We start from the raw sequence: 26850 nt of genomic DNA on the forward strand, positions 1-26850 counted from the left end.
AAGCTGCCACAACGAATGTCACGACAAAGGGGACGATATGGAGACCTGAGAACAAAATGTAATAATCCTACATGCCGTGACATGAAAAAGCTGAACAATAATGATGGTGCATGTTCCAAGTCTTTAAAGTTATATGTCTGAGAAATTACAGTTAAACTGGCCTGGCTGATGTTTTTCTAAATTATTCTTGTGTTGGATTCGAGATAACTTATTAGTGCTTTTACCAACAGACAGATGGATCCATAGGCGTTCATGTTCCTTAGCAACAGAAACGTCGGACGGTTTTTATACTGTTCGCGTGCTACAGTGCAAGATTTATTATAATTTGTTTGGAAATAAAAAATAGATAAATAAATTTAAAAAAAAGAAATCAATCAAAGTATTTTGTGTTGCCCAAGTTGGGAAAAGCCCTTTCCGAAAGACTTTTTTTTTTTTTTTTTTAAGATTTTTTGGGGCTCTAGTGGCCCTTTATTGAGAATGCAGACTGGAAAGGGGTAGAGAGAGAACGGGGAAGACACGCAGCAAAGGTGCGCGGGCTGGATTCGAACCCGCGGCCGCTGCAGGAGGACTGTAGCCTCAGTATATGAGCCGCCGCTTAACCCACTGCGCCACCGAGCGGCCCCCGAAAGACATTTTTGATTAATTGTACTTTTATTTATTTATTTTTGTTAGTCAAACCAACATTGGAAAAAAATGCAATTTTTTCTCAGCTCGCTACAGCGGCTTTTAAAAAACAAAAAAGTTTGGGTGTGGTGTGCATCTACATCTCTCTCATACTAATCTTTTCATTAAATCAAATGCCTCCCTTATGAGCTGAGGGGGAAACTCATGTTTGAGATGACGACAGCAAGAACTAATATTAAAAAGAGATGTACATCAGTTAAGGCTAGAGAAATGTGGAATAGTTGTAATAACAACCTAAAAATGTGTCGTTCTATCCTCAAGTTTAAGAAATTGTTTAAAGAAAATACTGTAAATAAATATAAAACACTATAATTATAAAGTATACTATCAAAAACATTCTAGAATGTGAAACGTCAATTTTATATTTTGTCTTACTTATTTTTGTCTTCTTTATGTATTGTTTGTTTCCACGGAGTAAAAGCTAATGTCTCATATTTTTGCTGATCATAAGAAAAAAAGGGTAGGCCCTATAAGCTACGGCTTCAGCTACACCTTTTCGGCAAAAGAAATGTTGTTTTTTCTTTCCTTTTCATCTTGTTCTGCAACAAGTGTGTACAGGCCGAAATAAAGATTCAAAGAAAGAAAGAAAGGTTGAATTAGAGGAGCAGAGGAGCCGCCTCTCATCCAGGATCTGCTGCTCACATTCATGGATGTGCTAGTGCAGGGAAAGCTTTGGAGAATCGCCTCAGGGTAACTTTAACAAGGGTTTCCAGCTAACAGGGATGGCAAAGTATGCAGCAACCCCCATCCTCCACATCCAAACACCAAAGCTTAATTTCCTCATCGCTATATGACTAATGAAGCCATGTATGATAGCTTTCTCTTATTCTATGCATTCCCCCTCATTGCACCGAGACTCAATAATTATTTGGGAAGGGGGGCCTCTCGACACAAGGGAACCGATTAATGTATTGATATTACTTTCTCTGCCATACGCTCCGTGTTAATGGCGCAGTTTGCATACATTGCAGTGCAGTTCATTTTTTTTCAACAACTACCAGCAGACTGAGAAGATGAGAGAAAATCTATACAGCCCATAGTCTACAGGACTGTCTCAGGAAATTAGAATATTGTGATAAAGTCCTTTATTTTCTGTAATGCAAAAATATCATACATTCTAGATCAGGGGTCGGCAACCCAAAATGTTGAAAGAGCCATATTGGACCAAAAACACAAAAAACAAATATGTCTGGAGCCGCAAAAAATGAAAAGTCTTGTATAAGCCTTAGAATGAAGACAACACATGCTGCATGTTTCTATATTAGTTAGAACTGGGGGAAGATTTTTTTTTCATTATGCACTTCAAGAAAAAAGTTGAAATGTCGAGAAAAAAATCGAAATGTCGAGAAAAAAGTCAAAATTTCGAGGAATAAAAGTCGAAATGTCGAGATTTAATGTTGAAGTACAATTTCGAGAAAAAAGTCAAAATGTCGAGAAAAAAGTCAAAATGTCGAGGAAATAGTAGAAATTTCGTGAAAAAAGTGGAAATGTCGAGAAAAAGGTCTAAATGACGAGGAAATAGTCAAAATTTCATGAAAAAAGTCGAAATGTTGAGAAAAAAGTCGAAAAGTCGAGATTAAAAAGGAAAGGAAAAGGGAAGAAAAAAAGAGAAAAAAAGAAGAAAATAGAAGAAAAAAAGAAGAAAAAGGAAGAGAAAAAAGAAGAAAAAGAGAAAATAAAGAAAAAAAGGAAAATAAGAGAAAAAAAAGTTAAAAAAAGAAGAAAAAATGCAAAAAAAAGGTCAAACATTTTTGAAAAAGATCCAGGAGCCACTAGGGCGGCGCTAAAGAGCCGCATGCGGCTCTAGAGCCGCGGGTTGCCGACCCCTGTTCTAGATTCATTACAAATCAACTGAAATATAGCAAGCCTTTTATTATTTTAATATTGCTGATCATGGTTTACAGCTTAAGAAAACTCAAATATCCTATCTCAAAAAATTAGAATATTCTGGGAATCTTAATCTTAAACTGTAATCCATAATAAGCAATATGAAAATAATAAAAGGCTTGCAATATTTCAGTTGATTTGTAATGAATCCAGAATGTATGATATTTTTGTTTTTTTAATTGCATTACAGAAAATAAAGAACTTTATCACAATATTCTAATTTTCTGAGACAGTCCTGTATGTTATAGCCCTACGAGGTTTAAGTTTCTCTTAATTCACTCCTGATATTCTGAGTGACTGACCGTGTCCAGATTCTGCATGATGTCCTGGAAGGACGGATGTGTCCTGAACTGCTCGAAGAGCTCCCTCTTGTAGAGCAGCGCGTACACCAGGTTGGGGTTGTGGTGCAGGGAGTTGCACAGGCATGAGTTGATGATTTCTAGCATCATACGGATCACCTCCTCGATCACGTTCAGGTCCTGGGCCTGGGAGGAGAGGCAAGATTTAAAGGTTAATGCATTTCTCAGTACGCTTGTTTTTACTTATTACAGTGTTTTAAAATGATTGTGTGGTGATAAATTGGATCAGCAGGTGGGAGGACAGAAAAAAAGGACGAGGGGAAGAGAGTGAAAATGTCAGCCTGAGTCAGTCTTAGCTGTGGACGGAGAAGTGATCTTATAAGCTACAGATCAAGACTTGTCACGGTACATTTCCTTGCGGGATTATAGCAACTGTCACTAATGACAGGTGACAGAACCGGCTGGGGAAGAACAGCACAAAGCTAAGACGGTGACATGATGGCATTTACAGAATAGTCAATTAAAGACAGATATAACCCAACATACACACCCTGTAGTGATCTGGGAATATTTAAAAGTGCTGGAAGATTGATTTAATGTATTTCCAGTTAGACATTTACTCCATTTTAAGTAAAAATACTAACCCAACCAACCAACTGAGGGCCTTGACTTCGTATAGCCCAGGGGTCAGCAACCCGCGGCTCCAGAGCCGCATGCAGCTCTTTAGCGCCGCCCTATTGGCTCCTGGAGCTTTTAAAAAAATGTTTGACCTTTTTTCCCTTTTTTCCTTTTCTTTCTTCTTTTTTCAATTTTTTCCTATTTTTTCTTACTTTTTTCTCAAAATTTCGACTTTTTTCTCAATATTTTGACTTTTTTCTCAACATTTGACTTTTTTCTCAACATTTCGACTTTTGTCTCAAGATTGTACTTCAACATTAATCTTAACATTTCAACTTTTTTCTCAAAATTTCGACTTTTTTCTCGACATTTCAACTTTTTTCTCAAAGTGCATAATGAAAAAAAAATCTTCCCCCAGTTATAACTAATATAGAAACATGCAGCATGTGTTGTCTTCATTTTTTGCGGCTCCTGACATATTTGTTTTTTGTGTTTTTGGTCCAATATGGCTCTATCAACATGTTGGGTTGCCGACCCCTGGTAAAGCCTAATCTATACGACTGTAGAGCAATGTAAGATGATGGCCCTTTACTAATTAGTATTTGTGTTTTGAGGTTGTTTTTTTTCTTTATTTTTAACTCTAAGCCGTCGTCAGACACCCCTTTTCCACCAAACCGGTTCCAGGGCTGGTTCTGGTTCACAACTCGTTCAACTTGCGAACCAGCTGAGAACCGGTTTGCTTTTCCAAAGCTCGAGGTGCTAAGAGGAGCCACATCATTACGTCGCTGCAAACCTCAGTTACGTCGCTGATTCTAAATCGATTCTCATATTAATATTGACATCGATTCGTATGTCTAAAGATCGATTCTTCTTTTTTCATCATTACATTACAACTTTTGGTATTTTTTTGTTTATGCCCAAAAAAAGAATGTTTTGTTGGACACGAGAATAACTTCTACAGAGTTGAGAGCTGGTGTGAGCTGAGCTGGAAGGGGGGCAAAAACTGGTCAATCTTTATTATTTTGACGTGTGGTTTTGCTCCACCACAAAGCAGATCTTTGTCTACTACAACTTCTGTCTCTTCTAAAGCAGAGATGAGTCTAGTGACCTCTAAAAGCAGACAGACAACCATGAAATGCCTACCCCTCAGATTTTTCTACATATTTCTGAGACTGCCTTGAAATATTATTTGTAAAGCACCAATGAAGAGAAAGTTCAAGCTCAAAGCCTCCAAGTGGATCTGTGTGACCTCTAAACAGGAGAAAGGACTTTCCAAAGAGGTCAATAATAATAATGAGAATCCATTTATAGTTATTGTTTGTATCTAAACCCAATCTCTATCAAAATAGAAAGAGTATATGAAAATAAGTTCCTGGGGGTAATAATTGATGATAAACTTAGCTGGAAATCACATATAAATAGTGTAAAATCAAGAATGTCTAAAACCCTAGCAATATTAAATAAAACAAATTATTTTTTCTGTGAAAGAGCACAGTTTTTGATGTATAACTCACTCATTGTTCCATACATGACTTATTGTGTGGAGATGGGGTAACACCTATAAAACAAATACAAACCCTATTTTCCTGTTACAGAAAAGAGCGTTAAGGATAATTAATAGATCTGACTAGAAAACTGTTTTATTTGCCTTTAAAGCCCAGCAGAAACTGCTTCCAAACTACATTCAGGACCCTAAATAAATATAAAACACTATATAAAACACTATAATTATAAAGTATACTATCGAAAACATTCTAGAATGTGAAATGTCAATTTTATATTTTGTCTTACTTATTTTTGTCTTCTTTATGTATTGTTTGTTTCCACGGAGTAATGCTAATGTCTCATATTTTTGCTGATCATAAGAAAAAAGGGTCGGCCCTATAAGCTACGGCTTCAGCTACACCTTTTCAGCAAAAGAAATGTTTTTTCTGTCCTTTTCATCTTCTTCTGCAAAAAGTCTGTACAAGCCGAAATAAAGATTCATACAATAACATAACATCTAATACAGTTACTTCAGTAACACCTACAACACATGTTTAGTTTCGCTGGTATTTTAACACAGTATGCGGTTACACCAGTTCAAGAGAAATCTCTTCAGTGTCTAATGGAAATCTTTGCCTGGGCGTATTATTCCATCAGTCAATCTGCTCTAAAAGGGAAACGTATAGTTTTAAGAAAAAATAGATTCTTATCTCGCCTTTTAGTTACTGTATTCATAACAATATGTCTACAAGCCAGACAGACGCCAACATGACGAGATAAGGTCCCGCCTTGAATCTTTCATGGTGGCTCACACAGGAAGAGAACTGCCGAGACCGTGGGAAAACAATTCGTCTCTAAAGAGATAAAGAAAAAACTAAAAAAAAAAAAAAACTAGACAATAATGAATTGGCAAATGCAGTTGAAGAGATGACAACTGATTTCCAACTAACAACTGTGACTAAATAGTAGCAGAGCGTTGCAAAAGTTGTCATTTGTCAATAGTATTTCAGATAAGAACGGCAGATGATGCAGCCTCCAGACTAATGTAAAAATACTAAATAAACCACCCAGCTCAACAAAATTGACTTTTTTGTGAAACTTTCATTTGGCAAAAATGGTTTCAAATGTTGTAAACATTTATTGCAATATGAGTGCACCACTTGCTTGAAGCAACACTGACTATATTGTATTATACTGGCCCTAATCTACAAATACAACACAGCATCAACCGTCTCTTGGGCTGAATCCAGCGAAAGAATTGGCTGGTTAACAGTTAAGAAGAGAAGAAGAGGAGAAAATGAGGACTAAGAGATCACAGGAGTCAAGTACTTTCAAAGCAGCTTAGCTTAATTCAATAGAGTTTTCATGAAATCAGCCTAATGGTTGATGGTATATCCTAATAGCCTTTAAACTCTTATATTTTATGCATTTTAAAAAAAAATGTTTTTATCTAAAAATGACTTTGGACCTGAAATGTGCTACACAAATGGCCTTGCCTCAATGCTCCTGATATAACTGACCATAACAATCAAGTTTCCCAGTGAGCTGTGTCAGCGACCTCCAACCAAACACCATAACACCAGCAGCCGTGATGGCGAGGGTTCGTTTCAGGTTCAAGAGTAGGGCAAGAGCATTAAACTAGTGCCGCGTTCCATTTACCTCGGAAATCGGAACTGGGAACTGGGAATGGCAGCCATCTTGGAATGGTAACTCGGGGGTGGTGAAGCTGCTCCCACTTTCCCAGTAGGAAATCCCACTTCGAGGGGCGTTCCAGTTGAAAATTCCGACTGGGAACTGGGAAATTCCGACTTCCAAGGACAAATGGAACGCGGCATAGACTACTATAAAGATTCCAGCTCCTCATCTTTATCTAACCAGTGTTAATTTCATTGACCAAGACTATGATGATAAATATTTGTCAAATATTTGTCACTTTAAAAAAAAAAATTGTATATACGTTATTTTATTTAGAGCCGTCATTTTTCTACCTCATACTGCTGCACCTTCAGTTCTTTAATTGTATATATGTCAATAAGTGCCACATTTGTTTATTTTTCTGTTTGCTATTTTTAAATCTAGGTACAGCGAGCGAAATAACCGGAGTCAAATTCCTTGTTGGACAATGTTCAAACCTGGCCAATAAAGATGATTCTGATTCTGATTAACCTTTTTCAAGGATGAAAACTAAATCAAAATGAAGACTATGACAAAATATAATCGACACTTTAGTCAATAACTATTATTATTTATCTTGATCTTTTTGATTTTGCACAGAGTAACAGACAGCAGAAGACAGTGAGTTCAGAGTTATGTGGTTATCTATTTCAAGAATATGGTACTTAAGCTTGAAAGAATGTAATATACATTGCATATCATTCAGGGAGAATGCAGATCTTTTTCAGGAAGCATGTATATTTTTTAGGGAGAGCAGGCCTTATGCTTATTTTCTGTTTGATTATCTTTTGTGGAAAAGCCATGATCACGTGTTTGGCATTCAGAATAAAATAAAATACATTTTCCATATTACAACTGTTAAATATGTGTCTGTATTGCATATTTAAATTTTAATACCATTCCATATCAGATTGATGGATATTTCCAATGACCGGAAATTCTGGAGAAACATTTAGACTAAAATCTGCTAATATTTGGTCTACTAAGACCAAAAGACTAAGACTAAATTAGAATGTGCTGTCAAAATTAACACTGTATCTAAACCGTAAACTGCTGACAAACACAAAAATGTTAATTCGAGTTAATTTTGGCCACCATCTTTGCTTTGCAGGGTGTCTCGCCCCAGATAGAGCTCACCAGCAGCTTCCTCCTGTTACATTTCAGGCTCGAGATGAGAATAATTATTGCAACTCCTCTAAAATAGATTACAAGAAGACATACTCATCACTGTGCAAGAATTAGAAAACTTAAAAAAAAAAAGTCTCTTTGGCACCGGGAGACATGACAATGATATGTTTTGACCACGAATTTCTCAATACCATATTCAACACAGGAACCTGGCAAGACCGCAACTGCGAGCTGAGATTCCCCCTCCAATCTGGGCTGACCATCTGTAACAGCACTGCATGTGGAAGCATTTTATATTTCATCTCCAGCGCCCTGCTTTGGAAACTAGTCCTTATCTTATAAATAACTTTGCTCTCTCTGTGACTTTCTTAAAATCGTGCACAAGGACACACACACACACACACACACACACACACACACACACACACACACACACACACACACACACCATGCTCTTTAAAAGTAGCCAGAGGATTAAGATCGTTGTAAATAACTGGATTCTGTTGTGCACAGGCGGTGAACTGGGATCGGAAAATATATGCAATAGTGTGATGCATAGATTTCCACAGGCTGGCTGAGGGAGGTATGCAAAGTTTTCAGACATAAAGAGGCAGGGGGATTGGCCAAAGAGCCAGTAATAATGAGGACTGATTGTATGTCTGGAGGCAGAGGTGGCTCTCTGAGCTCAACTCCACTGCCTTCCTAGAACCTGCTCGCCTCTCCTCTGCAGTGGCAGGCCATAATTAAAAAAGAGAGCAGAAAAAACACATACGGGAGACATCTGAATAGGAGGAGGCAGAATAAAGAAGACGGGGACGAAAATGGTAGCGTTGAAAATGAGAGTAGGGGGTGTTGATGGAGACGGCGAACACGACGAGGAGGATGCGAAAGCAGGAGAGCAAGACAGAGTAGGAGTGAGGGATGCCGAGTGTGTTTGTTCTGTAGCTCAGCACCCAGCTTAATTAGATTAGTCTGGGAGGAAAAAAAGCCACACTGGGGAATTCAGGTCACATGAAAATAGGCTAGCTAGACGTCTGCCTGGCCCTGCGTGTATGTTTGCCAAGTGGATGAGATTAAGAGGTCCATGGTCTACTTGAAACCCCAGACAGGATTTAAATATCTTGGCTGCTCCTCCTTCTTCTCCTCTTCCACTTCCCACTTTGTTCTTGTTTTCCCCCCCAAAATTTCCCCTCAAACCACCAGAAAACACCTGACGTGTGCGTTTGACTGCATGACATCGTTACTGCTTATTCTCTCTTCCCCCTCCTCCTTCTTGTCCTCCCCTTGCCACCTCTTTTCTGCTGCTTTTGCCACATTCATGTGTAATTTTCTAACCCCCATCATCGTCATTTAGTCACAACCGCTCATGGTGCTATTCAGGCTGCCTCCTTCCTCCCCACCCAGGAAAACACAGCCCTCAGACACGGACTGTATCATTTGCCTGAATGATCCGGGCCTGTTCTACTGGCTCCACTATTTACATAAACGTTAAACGGAAAGCTTCCAGTGTGTAAACGGAGGGCTTTTCCAGCCCTGTGATTCTGCAGCTAATTCTTCAATAAGCCGTGCTCCCAAAAATGTGTTAAGTCTGCAGGTGGATCTGACCTCTGTTAACTGTCTGACCAACGTCTGCAAAAAATAATCAATGTCTGTATATGTCTGGCCATTATGTCATACCCCTGCATGTTTGTATGCAAATGTTTGTGTGCGTGGATGGGCTGTTTACAGACACAGACATGCAAATCCTTGTAAAGTAGGAGCTGGCATCATTAAACCAATAGCTTAGAGATTCCCCGGTTGGCCCCCACTCCTCACTGTAGGCTGTTGTGGGGCAGACAAAGCAGGCGTATTAAGAGAGAGAGCTAGCGTAGACAGCGTTGTGCATGAAGATGCACAACATAGCCACACCTTCATAAAGGAGATCTGTCCTAAATCTGCCAAAATGTAAACAGTTTCACACGAAAGGACACAACGTTTTATCGACATAACCAAAGAAAATGTATAATACTGTGAGATATACATAGGGCTGGGCGATATATCGAGATTTTAATATATATCGATATATTTTCAAACGCGATATGGTACGAGACAATATCGTTTATATCTATTTAGGGCTGTGCGATTAATCGATTTTAAATCTAAATCGGATTTATTAATCACAATCGATGTTAAAAAAAGGAAAATCGGAAAATCGATTTTCCTTTTTTGCAGCTGGCTGCATTACAGACAGAGCCCGTCTAGTCATCTTTGTTTGGTCAAGAAAATTGTAAATGTTGTCACTTTACTAAACTAAAGGAGGATTTCCAGTATCTTTCAATTGCACTTCATTCCCAATAGGGAAATTTGTTTGCTATTTTTCTTTAAAAATAAAGATAAAATATTTGAAACAATTTATTCCATTGTCTTTTGTAGTTTTACCAAAAAAATCGAAATCGAAAATCGGGTTTTCAGAGAAAAAAAAAATCGGGATTTTATTTTTGTCCAAAATCGCCCAGCCCTATATCTATTTAAAAATGTATTTATTTATTTATTTATTTATTTATTTTTTTATGATTTTGATATAGCTTATTTTGGGACAAATTGACTTGAATGTTTTATTTGAGATTTGCACAAATGTTTTGTTATTTGCACAACTGTCAACCTCAGTGGAAAAGTCTGCCTGTTACTGTCTACATTGTATTAATTGCACAGTGTATTTTAATTTAATTGTTATGCAGGAAAGGGATATTTGTTTTATTTTATTCAAGAAGCATTTTTATTCTATATATGCAGGCAGTTTATTTTTATTTCATTTGTTTTATGCATTTTGATATTGTGCAGACCTCTGTTAATAAAGGTACCTGTGACATTTGGCACGAGGCTTTGTATTAAAACTGACTGTTTTTTTAAGGGTTTGCCTCAGAAAAAAATGAAGCTAACAGAGATGCTATGCTATAATGATTTGGGGGAAACCCCCAAGAGTATCGCCATTCAGCTAGAAAATATCGAGATATGACTTTTGGTCCATATCGCCCAGCCCTAGATATACATTTGATTTAAAGCACTAAAGGGAAAAGGCACGAAGAAAAGTAGGGAAAGAAAATGCCACATGCTCAAACATGATGGTCAGACCGGCTGAGGAGCAGCAACCTGCCTGGTCATTTGGTATTTTTAAAAATGGGTCATTGTCTCTTTGAAGGCACCATGACTATGTCATAATTACACTATTTTGCAGAACATTGTGCCCAGGTCAGGCTCTCATCAAACCACAGGGTCACACATGACGCACAAAACATTCTTCGTTGGGCGGATGGATAAAATCCCATTAATCTGTCGAGAAGAGACTCTGCGGAGGAAATATGTAGCTCATTTGGAGGTGAATTCCCCATCATCAGTTTTAATGTATCTACTTCTCTGAGATTTAATTACAGCGAAAGGAGCTCAGGTAAGGGAATGGAGGCAAAACAGAGATAATGCTAATGATGACAGGCGTAACAATGATTTTACAAAACGCGGCAAAACTAGCAAAAAGGTGGGCAGAACTAATTGATCAGAAATGAGCTCTGCTTTGCTTTGTTATGGCTCAATCATGAAAAGACCAGGCCCCAGCTGGGCAGCGGTAATAATCATTTGGAAGCAGACAATCATTAGAAAGTAAGAGCACCTGCTGCCTTGCAGGGATGAAACTACTACCCAAGAAGAGACGACTAAGCCAGGAGAGAGATTGAATACTATTTATATACATATAAACTTCATTATCTGTCATCTCAAAGTACATGCTCTTTCAATGTTAAGGTTTTACATATTAGGATAATGGTGTGCTTTAATCAGGTACTGCATTTCAAGACATATAACACATTAGGGCTGGGCGATATATCGAGATTTTAATATATATCGATATATTTTCAAATGCGATATGGTACGAGACAATATCGTTTATATCAATTTAAAAAAAAAATTTTTTTTTTTTTTTTTTATTTTATTTTATTATGATTTTGATATAGCTTATTTTGTGACAAATTGACTTGAATGTTTTATTTGAGATTTGCACAAATGTTTTGTTATTTGCACAACTGTCAACCTCAGTGGAAAAGTCTGCCTGTTACTGTCTACATTGTATTAATTGCACAGTGTATTTTAATTTAATTGTCATGCAGGAAAGGGATATTTGTTTTATTTTATTCAAGTAGCATTTTTATTCTATATATGCAGGCAGTTTATTTTTATTTCATTTGTTTTATACATTTTGATATTGTGCAGACCTCTGTTAATAAAGGAACCTGTGTGACATTTGGCACGAGGCTTTGTATTAAAACTGACTGTTTTTTTAAGGGTTTGCCTCAGAAACAAATGAAGCTAACAGAGATGCTAACAGAGATGCTATGCTATAATGCTTTGGGGGAAACCCCAATTATGGCACAGAAAAAATATCGATATATATCGAGTATCGCCATTCAGCTATAAAATATCGAGATATGACTTTTGGTCCATATCGCCCAGCCCTACAACACATTACACTGAAAAAGTCAACATTTTTGAGAAACTAAGCCTAAAAGGGTTATTTTTTTGTGGCAATGATAGAAATGTACCAGGACTCTGTGGCTACCAAACAAGTCCCCATCATCAACATCTCCACCATACTCAAGGTGTTTGTCCTGATGTGCCTTGTTTGGTTTTCTGCATGTGGTTGTGTGCATTAGGGACATCAGCCCTACCGAGGGTCAACACAGACGCTGCTGCGGACGCCTCCAGTCCAAAAGTGAGTTTGTCTTACGCTGCAAAAGTGCAAGCTATAACAAGAGATGTGACTAATCAATTTTACCAGTCTGGACAAACGGCTGTGGCAAAGTCCCACAAGCTTAGTGCGGGGTGGTTGTTCACGGTCTAGTCGCAAATAAACAAAGTGGCTCAATTATCTTTCACAGTCTCGCTTGTGAGAAAGTGTGGTGACACAGCCGGAGATATAGCATCATGTCATCCTTTCCTGCTGTTAGAGTTTATGGGCTTGTTTGTTCTTGTGGAGGTAATATTCACTGTAAGTGACTCTTCTGTTTGTTATCATAGCCGTCAGTGAACTGAGGGGCAAACACAGTGCTACTGACAACATGTTTACCCTCAGCGCTGATAAAAGAAAAGATCCATAACTATTTATTCCATCTTTAATGCAAATCGGAGTTTGCTTTTGTTTTATTTTTTATTTTTAAATCAATCTTGATTTTTCAGTATTAAAACAATGAAGATACTTTGTGTTAGGGCTGGGGATCGATTCAAATGTCAAGAATCGATTCGATTCCGATTCTTAAGATTCAGAATCGATTATCAAGATTTGATTTGATTCGATTCGATTCCGATATTGATTTGGGTTAGTGTTATTAAAACTGTTTTTTGAGCTGTTGCATGAATTATATGACTGTAGTTATGCAAAATATTACTACTAGTATTATATTGAGATTAAACAGCAAGTATTGGCAGCTAATGATGCTGTAAGGACCAATCACCTCCCAGAATGCTGATAGAACTGCTTTCAGAAACATCGTGTGGGTCAGAATTATCAAACAGATCCAGGGAGGAAACAGAGACGGATTAAATCGGTTTTATTTTTTCCCACATTCCGTTTTTATTTGTTCCATTTTCGATTTATTTTGGTTCTTAATTTTTGAGCATTTTTTGCAAATGTAACCCCAAGACAGTATATAAAGTAATGAAATATAGACAATTTATGCAATTATAATCCTTTAATGTTTTCATACCTTTAAACATATTTAAAGGCAAAAACATGGCACCAGTTATTCTCGTGTCCAACAAAACATTCCTTTTTTGGGGATAAACAAAAAAATAACCAAAAGTTGTAATGTAATAATGAAAAAAAAAATATACATAATAAAAAAAATAAAAAAAATAAATCGATTTTTAGGAATTAATGAGAATTGATTTAGAATTGGGAAATCGATTTTTTCAACACGGGCCTACTTTGTGCACCTATCAACGAATACCCTACATCTGCAAACAGGTATTTTGGCCTACTGCTCTTCAACAAACTGCTCTAGCTTGCTATAGTTTGGAGGGTACTTACTCCACACTGCATTTTCCCCAACTTTCTATACATGTTAAAGACCGTGGTTCAGAAAGGATGCTTTAGGAATAGTCCATATTGTCAAAATCAGCATTTCTTGGGTCACAGTAGCTCTGTGTTTTGGGTCATTATTCTGTTGGAAGACCTCTGGCCTGTGATTGAGGCTGAGCTTCCTGACATTGGAAAGTGTTTTTTTGCTCCAGGATGTAGATAGCCTTTAGTTTGCCGTACTGTGACTTTATTGTACTCTGTGCAGATTAAAGGCAACCCTGTGCCTGAAGCAGCACCAAAATGTAACCGAGCCCCTTCTAGGGTTTTATGGTAGGTGTGGTGTTATTATTACTGAGAAATTGTTATTCTTCTGTTTGTAACCAGATATATTCTCCCCCAAATTTTGTAGTTTGTCAACATGGCTTTTGGCCAAAATGATTTTTTTTTGTCCTCTCTAAAAAGTGTAATCCTACCAGGTCTTCTTCCAAGAAGCCCACTATTGTATAAAAGGCAGCAGATGGTGTGATCAAACAGTAACACACTTTGACCTTAGAGGTGAGGCAGATTGTCACTAGATGTTTGTCTTGGCTCTGTCTACTATCTGCACTATCCTGATTAACCTGGGGTTGCTTCCTCTTTCTGTCTTGTCTAAGGAAGTTGGCTACAGTCTGGTGGACTTTATAATTACAAACAAGAACATCAAGGTGCTTGCAGATGATCTTCTGGCCTTTACCTTTAACACGCTGAGCTCCTCCGGCTGGTATGCCCTTTCGCTGGTCCCTGTTTAGTGTGTTGCACACAAAACTAAACAACCTGGCAAGTTTGATTGGTTTTAAATGTTGACAGGAGACCTCAGCTGCAGAAAAAAACACTATAATGATCTAAATCAGGGGTGCCAAATGTGCGGGCCGCATGCGGCCCGAGAGAGATTTTCATGCGGCCCGCGAGAAGTTTCCAACGCAAAAAAACGAAATGTTAATTTACTAAAAAGGAAGGCATAAATAATTGCCATGAATTTCAGCATATCCGATAATATATTTCTTCTACAAATCCATCGTTATTCCACAAAGAGAGCAGTTTTCGACATTTTTTTAGTTTTCTAGAATGCATTTGCCGATCTTATTTCTTCGGTCGTTTATTTTTATTAACTGACTACTATTATATATTTTCGCAGGAAAAATATCACTGCTAAAAAAGATGATAGAAGATATTTATTCAGAGAATTTCAGTTTTGAATACGAGGATAGTGACAAAGTAAAACAGTTAAAGGAGCTGTATGTAAGAGCAATAATAAAACGAATCATAAAATGACCCCGATATGTCAACAGACATTTAAAAATCATGTTCATTTCAAATACTTAAGAGAAGTGCTGACTTTTTCGGCACACTGGCGTAAATATCTGCGCCAATTTTTAAAAAATAAATACACTTAATTGTACTGGAAAAATCTCTAAATCACAAAGAAACACTCTTGGATGTAATAAGAAACATTTTGCTTTTAATTAAATTTCCTGTAATAAAGCGAAATATAAAAAAAACATACTTGTTTCTGTTTATCTTTGTAAAATGATATTAAAAGTATCTTACATAACGAGAACGAGAAATTTCAAGAAAAGATCCTGAAGAAATATATTTTACATAATTAGAGTGTAAACAAAGTGCATATTTCCTTTAAAATTAACTAAACTGGTATTGGATTAGATAACAATAGTAAAAAAAAAAAAGAATTAGAAAAAAAATGTTTGCACCGTTTTTGTTATTTTGAGCGTGCGGCCCGCGAGAAAAAACCCGGCCCACCAAGCAAAATGAGTTTGACACCTCTGCTCTACATTGTTTTGTTGCCCCTCTACCTTCCTCATTTCTCTAGCAGTCTGTCCATGCACAATGACAAGAAGACATCCATATACGCACCACAACCTCTGAGGTGTTAATGTTCATCAGGCTGGTGGCAGAACAGGCTCTACATCAAAAGACCATATCTGACAGGATAAAGTAACATTCACATTTTAATCAATCAACTTGTACTTTCAGATAAATGATGTACGGGGGGAGACACTGATCTGTCCTTGCACATTATGCGCTTCCATCGTGTGCATGAGTCTCCAAGATTGAGATGAAATGCACATGGATGAAAGGCAGTGTAAAGCAAGACAATAAAAGTGCCAGATTTTACAATCTCAGGGGCTGAGATGTTCAAAATGCATAAGGTTTCCATTTGTGCGTGAACCTCGCAGAGGCTACACTGAACACGTCAACGTCAAGTAATTTTATGTAAGAGCTACAGTGGGAAGAATAAACTGTAGCAAAGTATGGAAAAACATCTGATAAACGTTCAAAAAACACACTAGTTTACGAGTGTGACCTTTGCCAGATAGTGTTGATTATCAATATGTGTGTATGACCATATTATGATGCAAGTATTTGTAATTTATCAAGAAATGCTGATAATAAGGAAGTAATTTAGCAAGACACAAGGTTAAACACTGTGGTGCAAACAAACCATGATCAGACAAAAAAAAAAAATCATGATTAGCATACAAGAGAGACATTTAATGATAAAAGTATGTCTGACTAGGCTCATGATGTAAAACACGTCTAAGGCAGTGGAAATAAAAAAAAAATGTTAGGGGTTATTTCGAAAGACAGGGACACATTTCTTTTCTTTTTTACCTTGTCTGCACACATATTAAAAGTTAATACCATGCTGGTAAGAACCTAAAGCATATATATGTGCATTTTTGATATAAAATACATGTCATATTTTTATATATATATATATATATATATATATATATATATATATATATATATATATATATATATATATATATATATTAGGGGTGGGCGATATGACCTAAAATTAATATCACGGTATTTTTCATCTTTTGAACGGTGACGGTATAATATCACGGTATTTTTTGGTACGTTTTGGGAGGAGTAGCCTGTCCTGTCCCTTTATGTGAATAAGGTTAATATTTTTATATATATATTTTTATTATATATATTTTATTATATATATATATATATATATATATATATATATATATATATATATATATATATATATATATATATATATATAATATTATATATATATTATATTATATTTATTTTTATTATATTATATTTTGAATATTTTGTAAACCTGTCTTAAAATCTAATACTGGACCTCGGTTGGGCTGGTTGGACAGCGGGTGGTGGAAAATTTCCCTTAATTTTAAATCCAAAACTTGACAGGTTTATGCCATGAGTATTCATATAGAGTAATCCCTTGTTTTTCGAGAGGGTTACGTTCCAAAAAGAACCCGTGATAAGTGATATTCACATAGTAGCAACCCTTTTTTTTTAATAATTATTATACAAAGCTTCAAATTGCGGAGTTCAGCACCGCCTCGCACGTATTTCCCTGCTCTTCTGATCCCGCTGCATCCCGACTCGCGCTGCAGCGTCTTTTTCTTCTAAAGCCCGCGGTACAGGTGTGTTTTTTCGAGAGAAGAACATGGTTATGGGTATTTTTTTGTCACTCTTTTTTTCTTCTGGGCAAAAAGATTCTTTTAAACCGACATTCATTAATTTTTTCTCCATCTTGAAGTGGGTGACTGGTATTCCAGCAGGTTGAAACAGCGCTCCGCTGCCGTCAAAGACCCGCCCCGCTTTACTTCTGATTGGCTAGTGTTAGTTTGGTTGAGCGCCAGAGCTGCTTTCCTCTCATTCCATTGGTAGACGAATACGGTTGACTAAGACTTTTTTTTTTCTCTCAAACCTTTTTTTTTTGCTCAGCTGCTCCGCTGGTGGAGCAGCGGTCCCAGCAGCAGCTGCTGGTCCCACTTGCGCTCGTTTTGGCCCGGGTTGCCTCTTCATATTCACGGGCGTGCGTGTTTTTTAAGTGATGAAACAGGTTGCTTGTGTTTCCACCTCTTGCTGTTACAACACGGCAGCAAACCTTGCATATCACCGACGCTTTTAATGCCTTATTTAGGCTTATTATTTTATAATTGATTTATTACGGTATTGACGGTATTGCAAAATCCATGTCGTGGCGCAGTTTCACACCGGTGATGACTATGACACCGGTGTACCGCCCACCCCTAATATATATATATATTTGCGAGAACACACATGGAAGCGCACATCGAGCAGTGGGAGAAAAAAAGAGAAAAAAAATAAAAAGTAAAAAAACAGACACGAAACAGGCAGAAACACGAGCAGCAACCGTCCCAGGTCCCGAGACCCAATCACAGCTAGGCCAAGCTACCGCGACTAACTAAACCCCAAAACTACGGGTGATGGGGGAGGCAACCCCGCCACCCGCGAGACCAGAGGCCGACAAGGAAGAACCCGGAACCCAGGCCACCAGCAACCCCACAGAGGGGAGAAGAGGGCGGGAGGAAACCCACCGCCAGTGAGGCCCGTCCCCGACCACCCGGTCCGGGCCGGACACGTGGCCAGGAGGCCCTCACCCTCCATGCCAACGACCCCCACCTGGCAGGGGGCCAGCCTGCCCGGAGAAACAGAGCCGCCCCGGCCGCCAACGCGGGCAGGTGCACCCGCCCCCACGAAAGCGCCCCCCCCCAGGACCAGAGGAGCACCCCGCCGCACGGGCAGCGGGGGGGACCGAAGACGGGCCCAGAGAGAGGGAACCCCCCAACAGGGCGACACCCAAGCGAGCCCGACAACGGAGGGCCCCAGACCCAGGCATCCCATTCATTCATCTATTCATCTATCCGGTATCTATAATAATAATAATATAGTATACTAACAATAATAATAATAATAATAATATAGTAATAATAATAATAATAATAGTATTAATAACCAGGGACACCTTTCTGAAATCACTACACTGGCTTCCAGTGAGTCAAAGGATAGAGTTTAAAATCTTCCTGCTGGTCTACAAAGCACTGAATGGTCTTGGACCAAAATACATGCTGGATCTGTTAGTTCCCTATGAAGCTCCCAGACCCCTGAGGTTCATCTGGATCTGGTTTGTTGTGGTTCCCAAGAACCAGAACCATGCAAGGTGAGGCGCAAAGTTATGGATAAGCCCTGAATGCAGGCATTGTGACGTAGAATTGTCAAATTGGTCTGGTTCACTGCACGAATCCGCACAGATTACTTTTGTAATACTGTATTTGACCCGGTCTTTGTACGTTTTGACTGTATAGAAACGTAGTTCTTGCCATTGAATGAGATGTACCTGCTGTACTCTACTGCCCTTACTTTTTAACAACTTGTGCTTTTTATTATTTTACCTCTTTTCTTATCATTTTATTTGTTATTTACTGTTTAATTGTGTCTTGCTGCTTTGAATGTTGATGTAAAGCACTTTGAATTACCTTGTGTTGAATTGTGCTACATAAATAAACTTGCCTTGCAAGAAACATTAATGCTGCTCGACATACAAAAAATATGAATCTATACATTATGTACGATCTAAAGTTTGGAAACACCTACCCCTTTAAAAAATAGTCTCCACTGTATTCAACAAAATAGTTTCTCCTAGTCTAAAAGCTTTGGGTGCCTTAATGAATGACTGTGGATTTCATAAAATAATGCCGTAGTCGTAGGAAAGTGGCAAATTCCCAAAAGCTCTGATAATAAACATCATCTGTTGATGCGTCTTCCAGCTCTGCCCTTCCCCTAAACAAGTTGAACGGTGCTGCAAAGCTAATGCATGTGTCTTCTCTGGCTGTTAAAAAGAGATCACAGATTGTGACTCAACCAGGACACGTAAACACATAGACATGGTGGTCCAACCTGCTTCTGGGAGTGCATGTGTGTGTGCTTGTAGTTTCCTCCCAGAATGTGCAACAGTAAACAGACTAAGAGGAGGTGAAGTAACATAATCATTACTGAAAACACAATGTAATGAAACACGGCCGATACTTCTTTATTTGCGTATTTTTGACTGCACACATCTTAAAAGACACGGGAGGAGAAGAAATCTATAATCAGAGGTGCAGAAGCTGCAGAGTGCAACTGTCGGGCCTTGTGAGAGTTGCACTGTCTGGACCGAGAGCCTCTAGATGTTCCCTGGAGGGGCTCAAGAGGCCCTCACCCTTCTGTCTTTCTTCCGTGACACTAACCAGATACAGCACCATAAACACACCCAGGGACAGGGGGTGGGTCCTCAGCATGCATATGTGAGAGACTCGAGAGGCAGACATGGAGGGAAAACGTAGAAAAAAGGAGCCACATTCAGCTTTAACACAGGTTGGAGCATTTGACAATGTTTTTTTCTTTTTTATATATATATCTCCCTCTCTGTCTATCCCTCATAAAGAGAGCAATTACATGTCCAGGACAATCCCACATTAAACAAACATGAGTTCCCTCTGCAGAGCCAGACTCAGCCAAATTACATTGTTTCCAGATGCCTGTCACAAAAACCGCTCTTAAACCCACCCTAAACCCCCTCCGCTCCGCCAGCCTGCTTCTCCTCTTTCAATTGTTCTCTTCTCTTCATATTTTTGCTCCTTTTTCATCTCTCCCTATAGTTCCCTAAACATCAGCACCTCTCCAGTTTAAGATACGGCTTTGTGAACAACCCCAGAGAAGGCTGTTTTCAATTACACTGCCACATCCACTGCCAGCAGAAGAGAGGAGAGCCAGGCACAGGGGAAACAAAGGAGTTGGCATAATGAGATTGCAGTTGCTTCTGTCTGATGTCACATCTCTCAAACCAACGACAGACCTTAGCCAGGCCATGAGGTTATTATAACCGATCGGATTAGAAATGCTATGGTTGAAAGAGAGAGTATAATACCTTTTTTTCCAAAAAGCTGAGGAGTAAATGAAATGTCTGTGACATGTTTTGATCAAAATACTATGAGCATAAAATGTGAATGCAAACTTTCTTTCAATGACTTGATCTTATAACTCTTTGATAAATATATGCCTCTTTTGAAATCATGTTGCAGCTTCGTGGTTCCCACTTCAGAGGAGCAGCAAAACAGCTTGATGTTGAGCTGTTTGAGGCATAAACATGGGGAGGCCGGTCTGTGATGTTGCAGTACAACGTGACAGCGAAAGGGGTTGTGACATGTCAGAGTTTTAGACTCGGTTGCAACTTCAAAGACCCAGTTGATGACGATCTGTCAAACAATGCTCACTCGAACATGACTGTCGACTTCCTGTTGGAACAGAAGGGCAAATATTGCCGGCTGAGCAGCCACTCCTCCCAAAAACAGCCAAGTCTAAGGTTTGATTTACATTGCCTGGAGCTTCCGTCAGTCCGTCGTGACTCAACGAAGCACAGGGCCTGTCGCTGAAGGAGAGGTGCAATTGTCATCTGTTGTCCTGTTAAAGGTATAGTCTGTAATGTTGGAGAGCTAGCAAAATTTGAAAGTGGCACCTCCTCTAAGCTCCACCCCCTCCTCCCCCTCCCGTCAGCGCTCCGTCCAAAGCCACGCCCCCACAAACTTTGGGGAACGCGCATTTGCAGGAGTCGAGTTTTCCAGGACATGCCCCCCCATGTCTATGCCGTAGGGTACGCCGTAGGGTACGCCGTAGGGTACGCCGTAGGGTACGCCGTAGGGTACGCCGTAGGCTACGGCGTAGGTTACGCGGCGACGCGCACCGTACGTACTGCGTACCCTGCGTTGGTGTAACGCGGAACCATAAATCAGCCTTGAGTCGCTGTGAGCCTGAACCTGCAGCCCGTCAGCTCATCAGGAGCTTAAAGAGCGGGGCTGCCAGTTGTTCATTGCTGGTTCGTTTTGTTAACTCTGAGCTTTGTTGGTTTGTTTGTTAGTTTGCTGGTGGTTTTTTTTCCTCTCTGTGATTTTTGAGTTATTTATGAAGAAGTTCTGAGTTCCCTGTGAGGAAGGTTTTTTGTTCCCTGTGGGAGTTTTTCTGTGTTTTTCTAATAAACTACGCCTCGTTTTGGCTAAAGTTTAACCCGGTTTGGTGTCGTGCGATTGGATTCAGAGAACGACCCATAACACTCGTGTGTACAGACGTGTGTAGACGTGTTAAAGAGGTAAAGCCACAGATTAGTTTTCTTTATTGTTGTAATATGTGCTTTAAATCAGTGGTCCCCAACCTTTTCTGTACCGCGGACCGGTTTAATGTCTGACAATATTTTCACGGCCCAATCTAAAGGTGTAGCTGATAAAAACTAAATAAAATGACCGGCATTAAAAACTGTGGTATTTTCGCTATAGTAGTAGTAATAATAATAATAATAAAAAAACATAATTTTTGAAGAAATAAAATGAAATAATGGAAATTGTAAATTACCTATAATATCAGTGTTTCTATAAATGTGTTTTTATGTTTGTTTTCTTATTAACGTTATTTAAAGCCAGGATTTTATTTTATTGTTATATATTAAGTAGACCGATATTTAGTGCTTTTATTTTGAAGGCGTCTCACCGAGACCTTGTAAACATCCGGCGCTTCGGACTTTAACGGTAAAAGTTTAACGGCAGTAGAAAGTGTGTCTGAAAGACTAAACTAGTGTCGGGAATGCTAAAGTGGAGCCTAACTGACACAAAAAGCACCTGCTGATGAGGATTTGTGCAAATTTTATACCGTATTTATGTCCAGCTTGAGTTTGGTCGCTCATGTATTGGTAGCTTTATTGCCGACCGAGCAGCTGCATCGGTCTGTATTTAAGTTAAACTTATATGAATGTAGAAAGACTAACTATTTTATTTTATTCCTTGATAGCTCTTACAGTGTGTTTGCAGTGTATTTACATCCAAGGAATAAAAACATTGTGAACCATCAGTTTGAGAGTCATCCATCATCAGTCGGGGATTCTACAGAAATTATTTTTTAAATAAAAAAAAAAAAAAAAAAAAAAAAATTCCATAATTTTTTTTTTTTTTTTTTCTCTCTGTGCGGCCCGGTACCAAATGACCCACGGCCCGGTACCGGGCCGCGGCCCGGGGGTTGGGGACCACTGCTTTAAATGAATCTAACATTGTTTATTATAAAACAGACTGATTTATTGCTTGTGTAGTTGAAAAATACATGAGAATAAAGCCTTGAAAAAATAATCGCATATTAAATCGCAATTGCAATATTGAGGAAAAAAATCGCAATTAGATTATTTTCAAAAATTGTTCAGCCCTAGTGGGCACTGCACATCATTTTTAGACACAACAATGAACGCATACCGCAAAAGTTGTGTCTCGGCGGAGGGACCTGACGCCCAAGCAAAATGAGCACAACAGAGAAGTGTTTAGAACAGCACACAGAGCACACCCTGAAGGCTGATTTATGGTTCCGCGTAACACCAACGCAGAATGGTGCGCGTCGCTGCGTACCCTACGGCGTAGGCTACGCCGTACCCTACGCCGTAGCAACAGAGCCTGCACGGCACCGCACCGACACCCGCACCGGCGCTCTCAGCCCTCGCCGGGATGGAGACGCCTCCATCCCCACGGACCCCCATACTGGGGAGGTGGTATTTTTGGCTGCTTTTTTTCTCGTTTTCTGCGCCATCCTTCAGCAAACGTGACTCGAGTGTGTGAAGTTTTCCGGCAAGATTTTCGACGTGACGAGTGCGCGCATGGGACAGAGGGGGGCGTGGGCGGGACTTAAAATTAAGGCATCTGATTGGTTCTTTCCCCCCTGCCAATCCTCTGGTCCTCTGACCAATCCGTGCCATTCGGACCGCAAAAAACACAGTCAGAGTTTTTACAGGATTAAAGCTGTCAGAGAGGTCGGATGTTTTTCTTTCCTTTTTCACTGGCTACTCTCAGGATGGAAGGACCATTTCATCCAGTATAACAATAAATGTTTTTGAATATGATTACAGACTATACCTTTAAATGGTATGTATGTTTCAAACTTTGCCAGAAATTGAAAGCCTGGAGCCTGAAAAGGTGGATTCTGCAGAGTACAAACTGACCTGCAAGGTGAGTCCTGTAATGACCGGGCCAACTAAGTTTGAACAGAACATCTGAGCTATAAAATCAAGTCTACATGGTTAGAAGAAGAAGAAAAAAAAGCAGATCACTGTGAAAGTTTTATGAGCAACATGGATACAATTAAATGTCTGGGAAGGTGCTTATCAGTCTGCTGTGCAGCTTTGGTGCAGGGCTCACAGCCCCACTGTTGGTATGCATAATAAAGCTTGAATCTCTGTAAACCTGCCGCAGCTTTTCTATTTCACCTGCTCTGCCTGCTGCAGGGACTGGCACACACAACAAGCAAACAAGCAAAGTAATGACAGATGAAGTGACAGGCGGCTATATTCTGCCGTGGAAAGAAATGTGGGAAAACCTGAAGTGTAGATCAAAAGTCATCTGCTAACCAAAGATATAATTAAACACAATAGACAGGTGTATATGTGCACACCTGCTCTAAAGGCGACACAATACAGCAGGTTCCCATTCAACAAGACTCAAAGTTGGCCTTTAGTTGTGGATAATAGACCTGGGAACCGCTGTCATGTAGGGTTAGTGTAGTCTAGACCGAAGGATAACAGTGGGAAAAGTTGACCAACCCTGCCGTGAAAAGTCTGTGACCCAGACGGGATGTCGGACACTTTTCAAGGAAAAGAATACTCTTGCAAAATTCCCATGAAATATGCTTAAAAAAAAATTGCCACATGTCGTTGAGCAACACGGCGAATCTCTGACAAATGCAGTCCTTTTGTGTGTGGGTGACCCTACACTTTGACCCATTACTCTGCGTACATGTATTAGAAGAGTTGACAGGGCTAATGTCCAGAGGTGGGTAGTAACAAGTTACATTTACTCCGTTACATTTACTTGAGTAAGTTTTGGGAAATGTTGTACTTTTAGGAGTAGTTTTGAATCACTATACTTTTTACTTTTACTTGAGTAGATTTGTGAAGGAGAAACTGTTCCTCTTCCTCCGCTACATTAGGCTACGTTGAGCTGTTACTTTTCTTTTATCCCTTTTATCCACGTACGCGTCAATGTCATGACATCACTGGGTGATTCTTTGGGAAAAATGTTTGTTTTTGCATGTTTTGTCACATTTACACTGACTCAAAGACACACACAGAGTTTCTATGAGTTCATGGGCTTGTTCTAGTTCTGCCTGGTTAAAAAAGAAAAGTACAAAGGCTTGAAATTTTGTGCTACTTGTGCTTAATTTATTTTTTTATTCTGTTATTATTTTACTTATTTTATTATTTATTAAATTACTTGAATTTATTTTAAGCTTATTTTAATTTAAGCTATATTTTATTTTTTATTAATGTTAATTTATCTTATTATTTTATTGATTTAATTTGCCTGAAGATGATTATTTTGTACTTTTGTCTGTTTGAATGGTTGTGTTAAAAAAATAAATCAGACGTTACTCAACAGTTACTCAGTACTTGAGTAGTTTTTTCACCAAGTACTTTTTTACTTTTACTCAAGTAATTATTTGGATGACTACTTTTTACTTCTACTTGAGTCATATTATTCTGAAGTAACAGTACTTTTACTTGAGTACAATTTTTGGCTGCTCTACCCACCTCTGCTAATGTCTTTAGCAGGCAAAATCCAATCATAGCTAAGTATTTTTCTTTCCTATTTTCATTCAAATACGGTGTGCAATCATGCACGCGTGGAAATAAAACAGAACAAACAAAGTAATGCCGTAAGGGATAAGTCATCCAAACAAAGCTGGTATGTTTGTAAGGGGGTCTCATCAGAGAGCCTCTACATGCTTGAAGGAGCGCTCACATGCACTCATGTTTCCTCGACACCTAAAGGCATCCGCGAGGACCTCCTGCGAACACACACACGCAAGTACGTCCACATACACACATCTAACTAGGGCCATGCAAATCAAATGAGACAGCCAGACAAAAAGGCGCACAAATAAACCTGAAGGCAGAGAGACTGATCACCAATACAGACCATCACGTCTGTTTATCGCGAAAAGTAGCGTCTTTATTAGGCGTGACTGACGGTAAATGTTTAGATGGTTAATTGGTATTATAGCAGCACGTGACACTCGTGTTGTCTCGAAGCAAATGCAATAATGAGTGGTTGATTTAAATGACTGCAAAATGTCAAGATAAAAATGAAATTCGGGGGTTAGGACCGGTGAGGACTTATCAAGTGTGACAAGACAAAGGATAACAGGAAAAAGGTTGAAATGCATCTTCTGGATGGGAAAACAAAGACAAGGAAATCTAGTTGTGTTGATATTCCAGCCTTTGAGAGTCACCCTGACCTGGATGACTCAGAGTTTTATCCACCAGCGTAATAACGTCTCAGCCCTTGTGATAGAGGAAGATAATTTACTCTACTTCATCTTGTTGTTCAAGTGAGCTCTCTTTTTTTCTTCCTCTCTCTTGGAGGACCAGCCACGCCTCACAATTAAAGATGCTTTAATAGGTTGAGGAGCATCCAGACGAGACCGCGGCTGTTTTAAAGCGGAGGAATGACTCAAGGACTATTGGGACTTTTCAAGAGCAGGGTAATTTGTCAAGACACGCAGATTATACAGAAGATAGTTACCAAAACACAAGATGAAAACATTTCTCTCTCTGCCCTTCTCGTTGAGTTCTGTCCAGTTCAAGCAGCATGATTCATGAGCAGTGTATAAAAACCTTGTGTTATTGTACTCTATATATACTCTAAAAACAGCATCAAGCAGCATGTAGCTGTGTGTTTGGCAGTTATGATCCTTAAACTGTTTGATGTTTGAGGGTGACCTTCTCTTCACAAGTATAAAACAAACAACAGAAATGAAAGGCTGTTGTGAAGGAAACATGTTCCCTTTTACCGAAGCAATTTAGACCAGAAGCAACATATATGTGTGTGTGTGTGTGTGTGTGTGTGTGTGTGTGTGTGTGTGTGTGTGTGTGTGTGTGTGTGTGTGTGTGTGTGTGTGTGTGTGTGTTAGGGGTGGGCAAAAATATTGATACAGCAATATATCGCGATACATAGTCTCCCGATACGATATCGATATTCAATGTATGTATCGCGATATATTGCCGTATGACTCAGTCTGTCCAATGCATTATCACTATCATCTGATGTACACAACTTGGATTTTAAGATGTGTAATGCATTTTTAAATTTTTCGGTGAACTATGTAGAATATCGC

At 39.0% G+C, this 26850-nt stretch overlaps 1 protein-coding gene across 1 annotated transcript in view; it reads right to left on the reverse strand.

Moving 5' to 3' along the window:
- dym (dymeclin) overlaps positions 1–26850 on the reverse strand; it is a 104269-nt gene that overhangs the window by 23581 nt on the left and 53838 nt on the right. Inside the window, exon 15 of the mRNA XM_061733261.1 lies at positions 2874–3056. Within this exon, the coding sequence (XP_061589245.1) occupies positions 2874–3056 (183 nt within the window). The remainder of the gene's footprint in view (positions 1–2873; positions 3057–26850) is intronic.

This window comes from Cololabis saira, chromosome 11 (assembly GCF_033807715.1).
Source record: "Cololabis saira isolate AMF1-May2022 chromosome 11, fColSai1.1, whole genome shotgun sequence".
In the NCBI taxonomy this organism is placed as follows: Eukaryota; Metazoa; Chordata; class Actinopteri; order Beloniformes; family Belonidae; genus Cololabis; species Cololabis saira.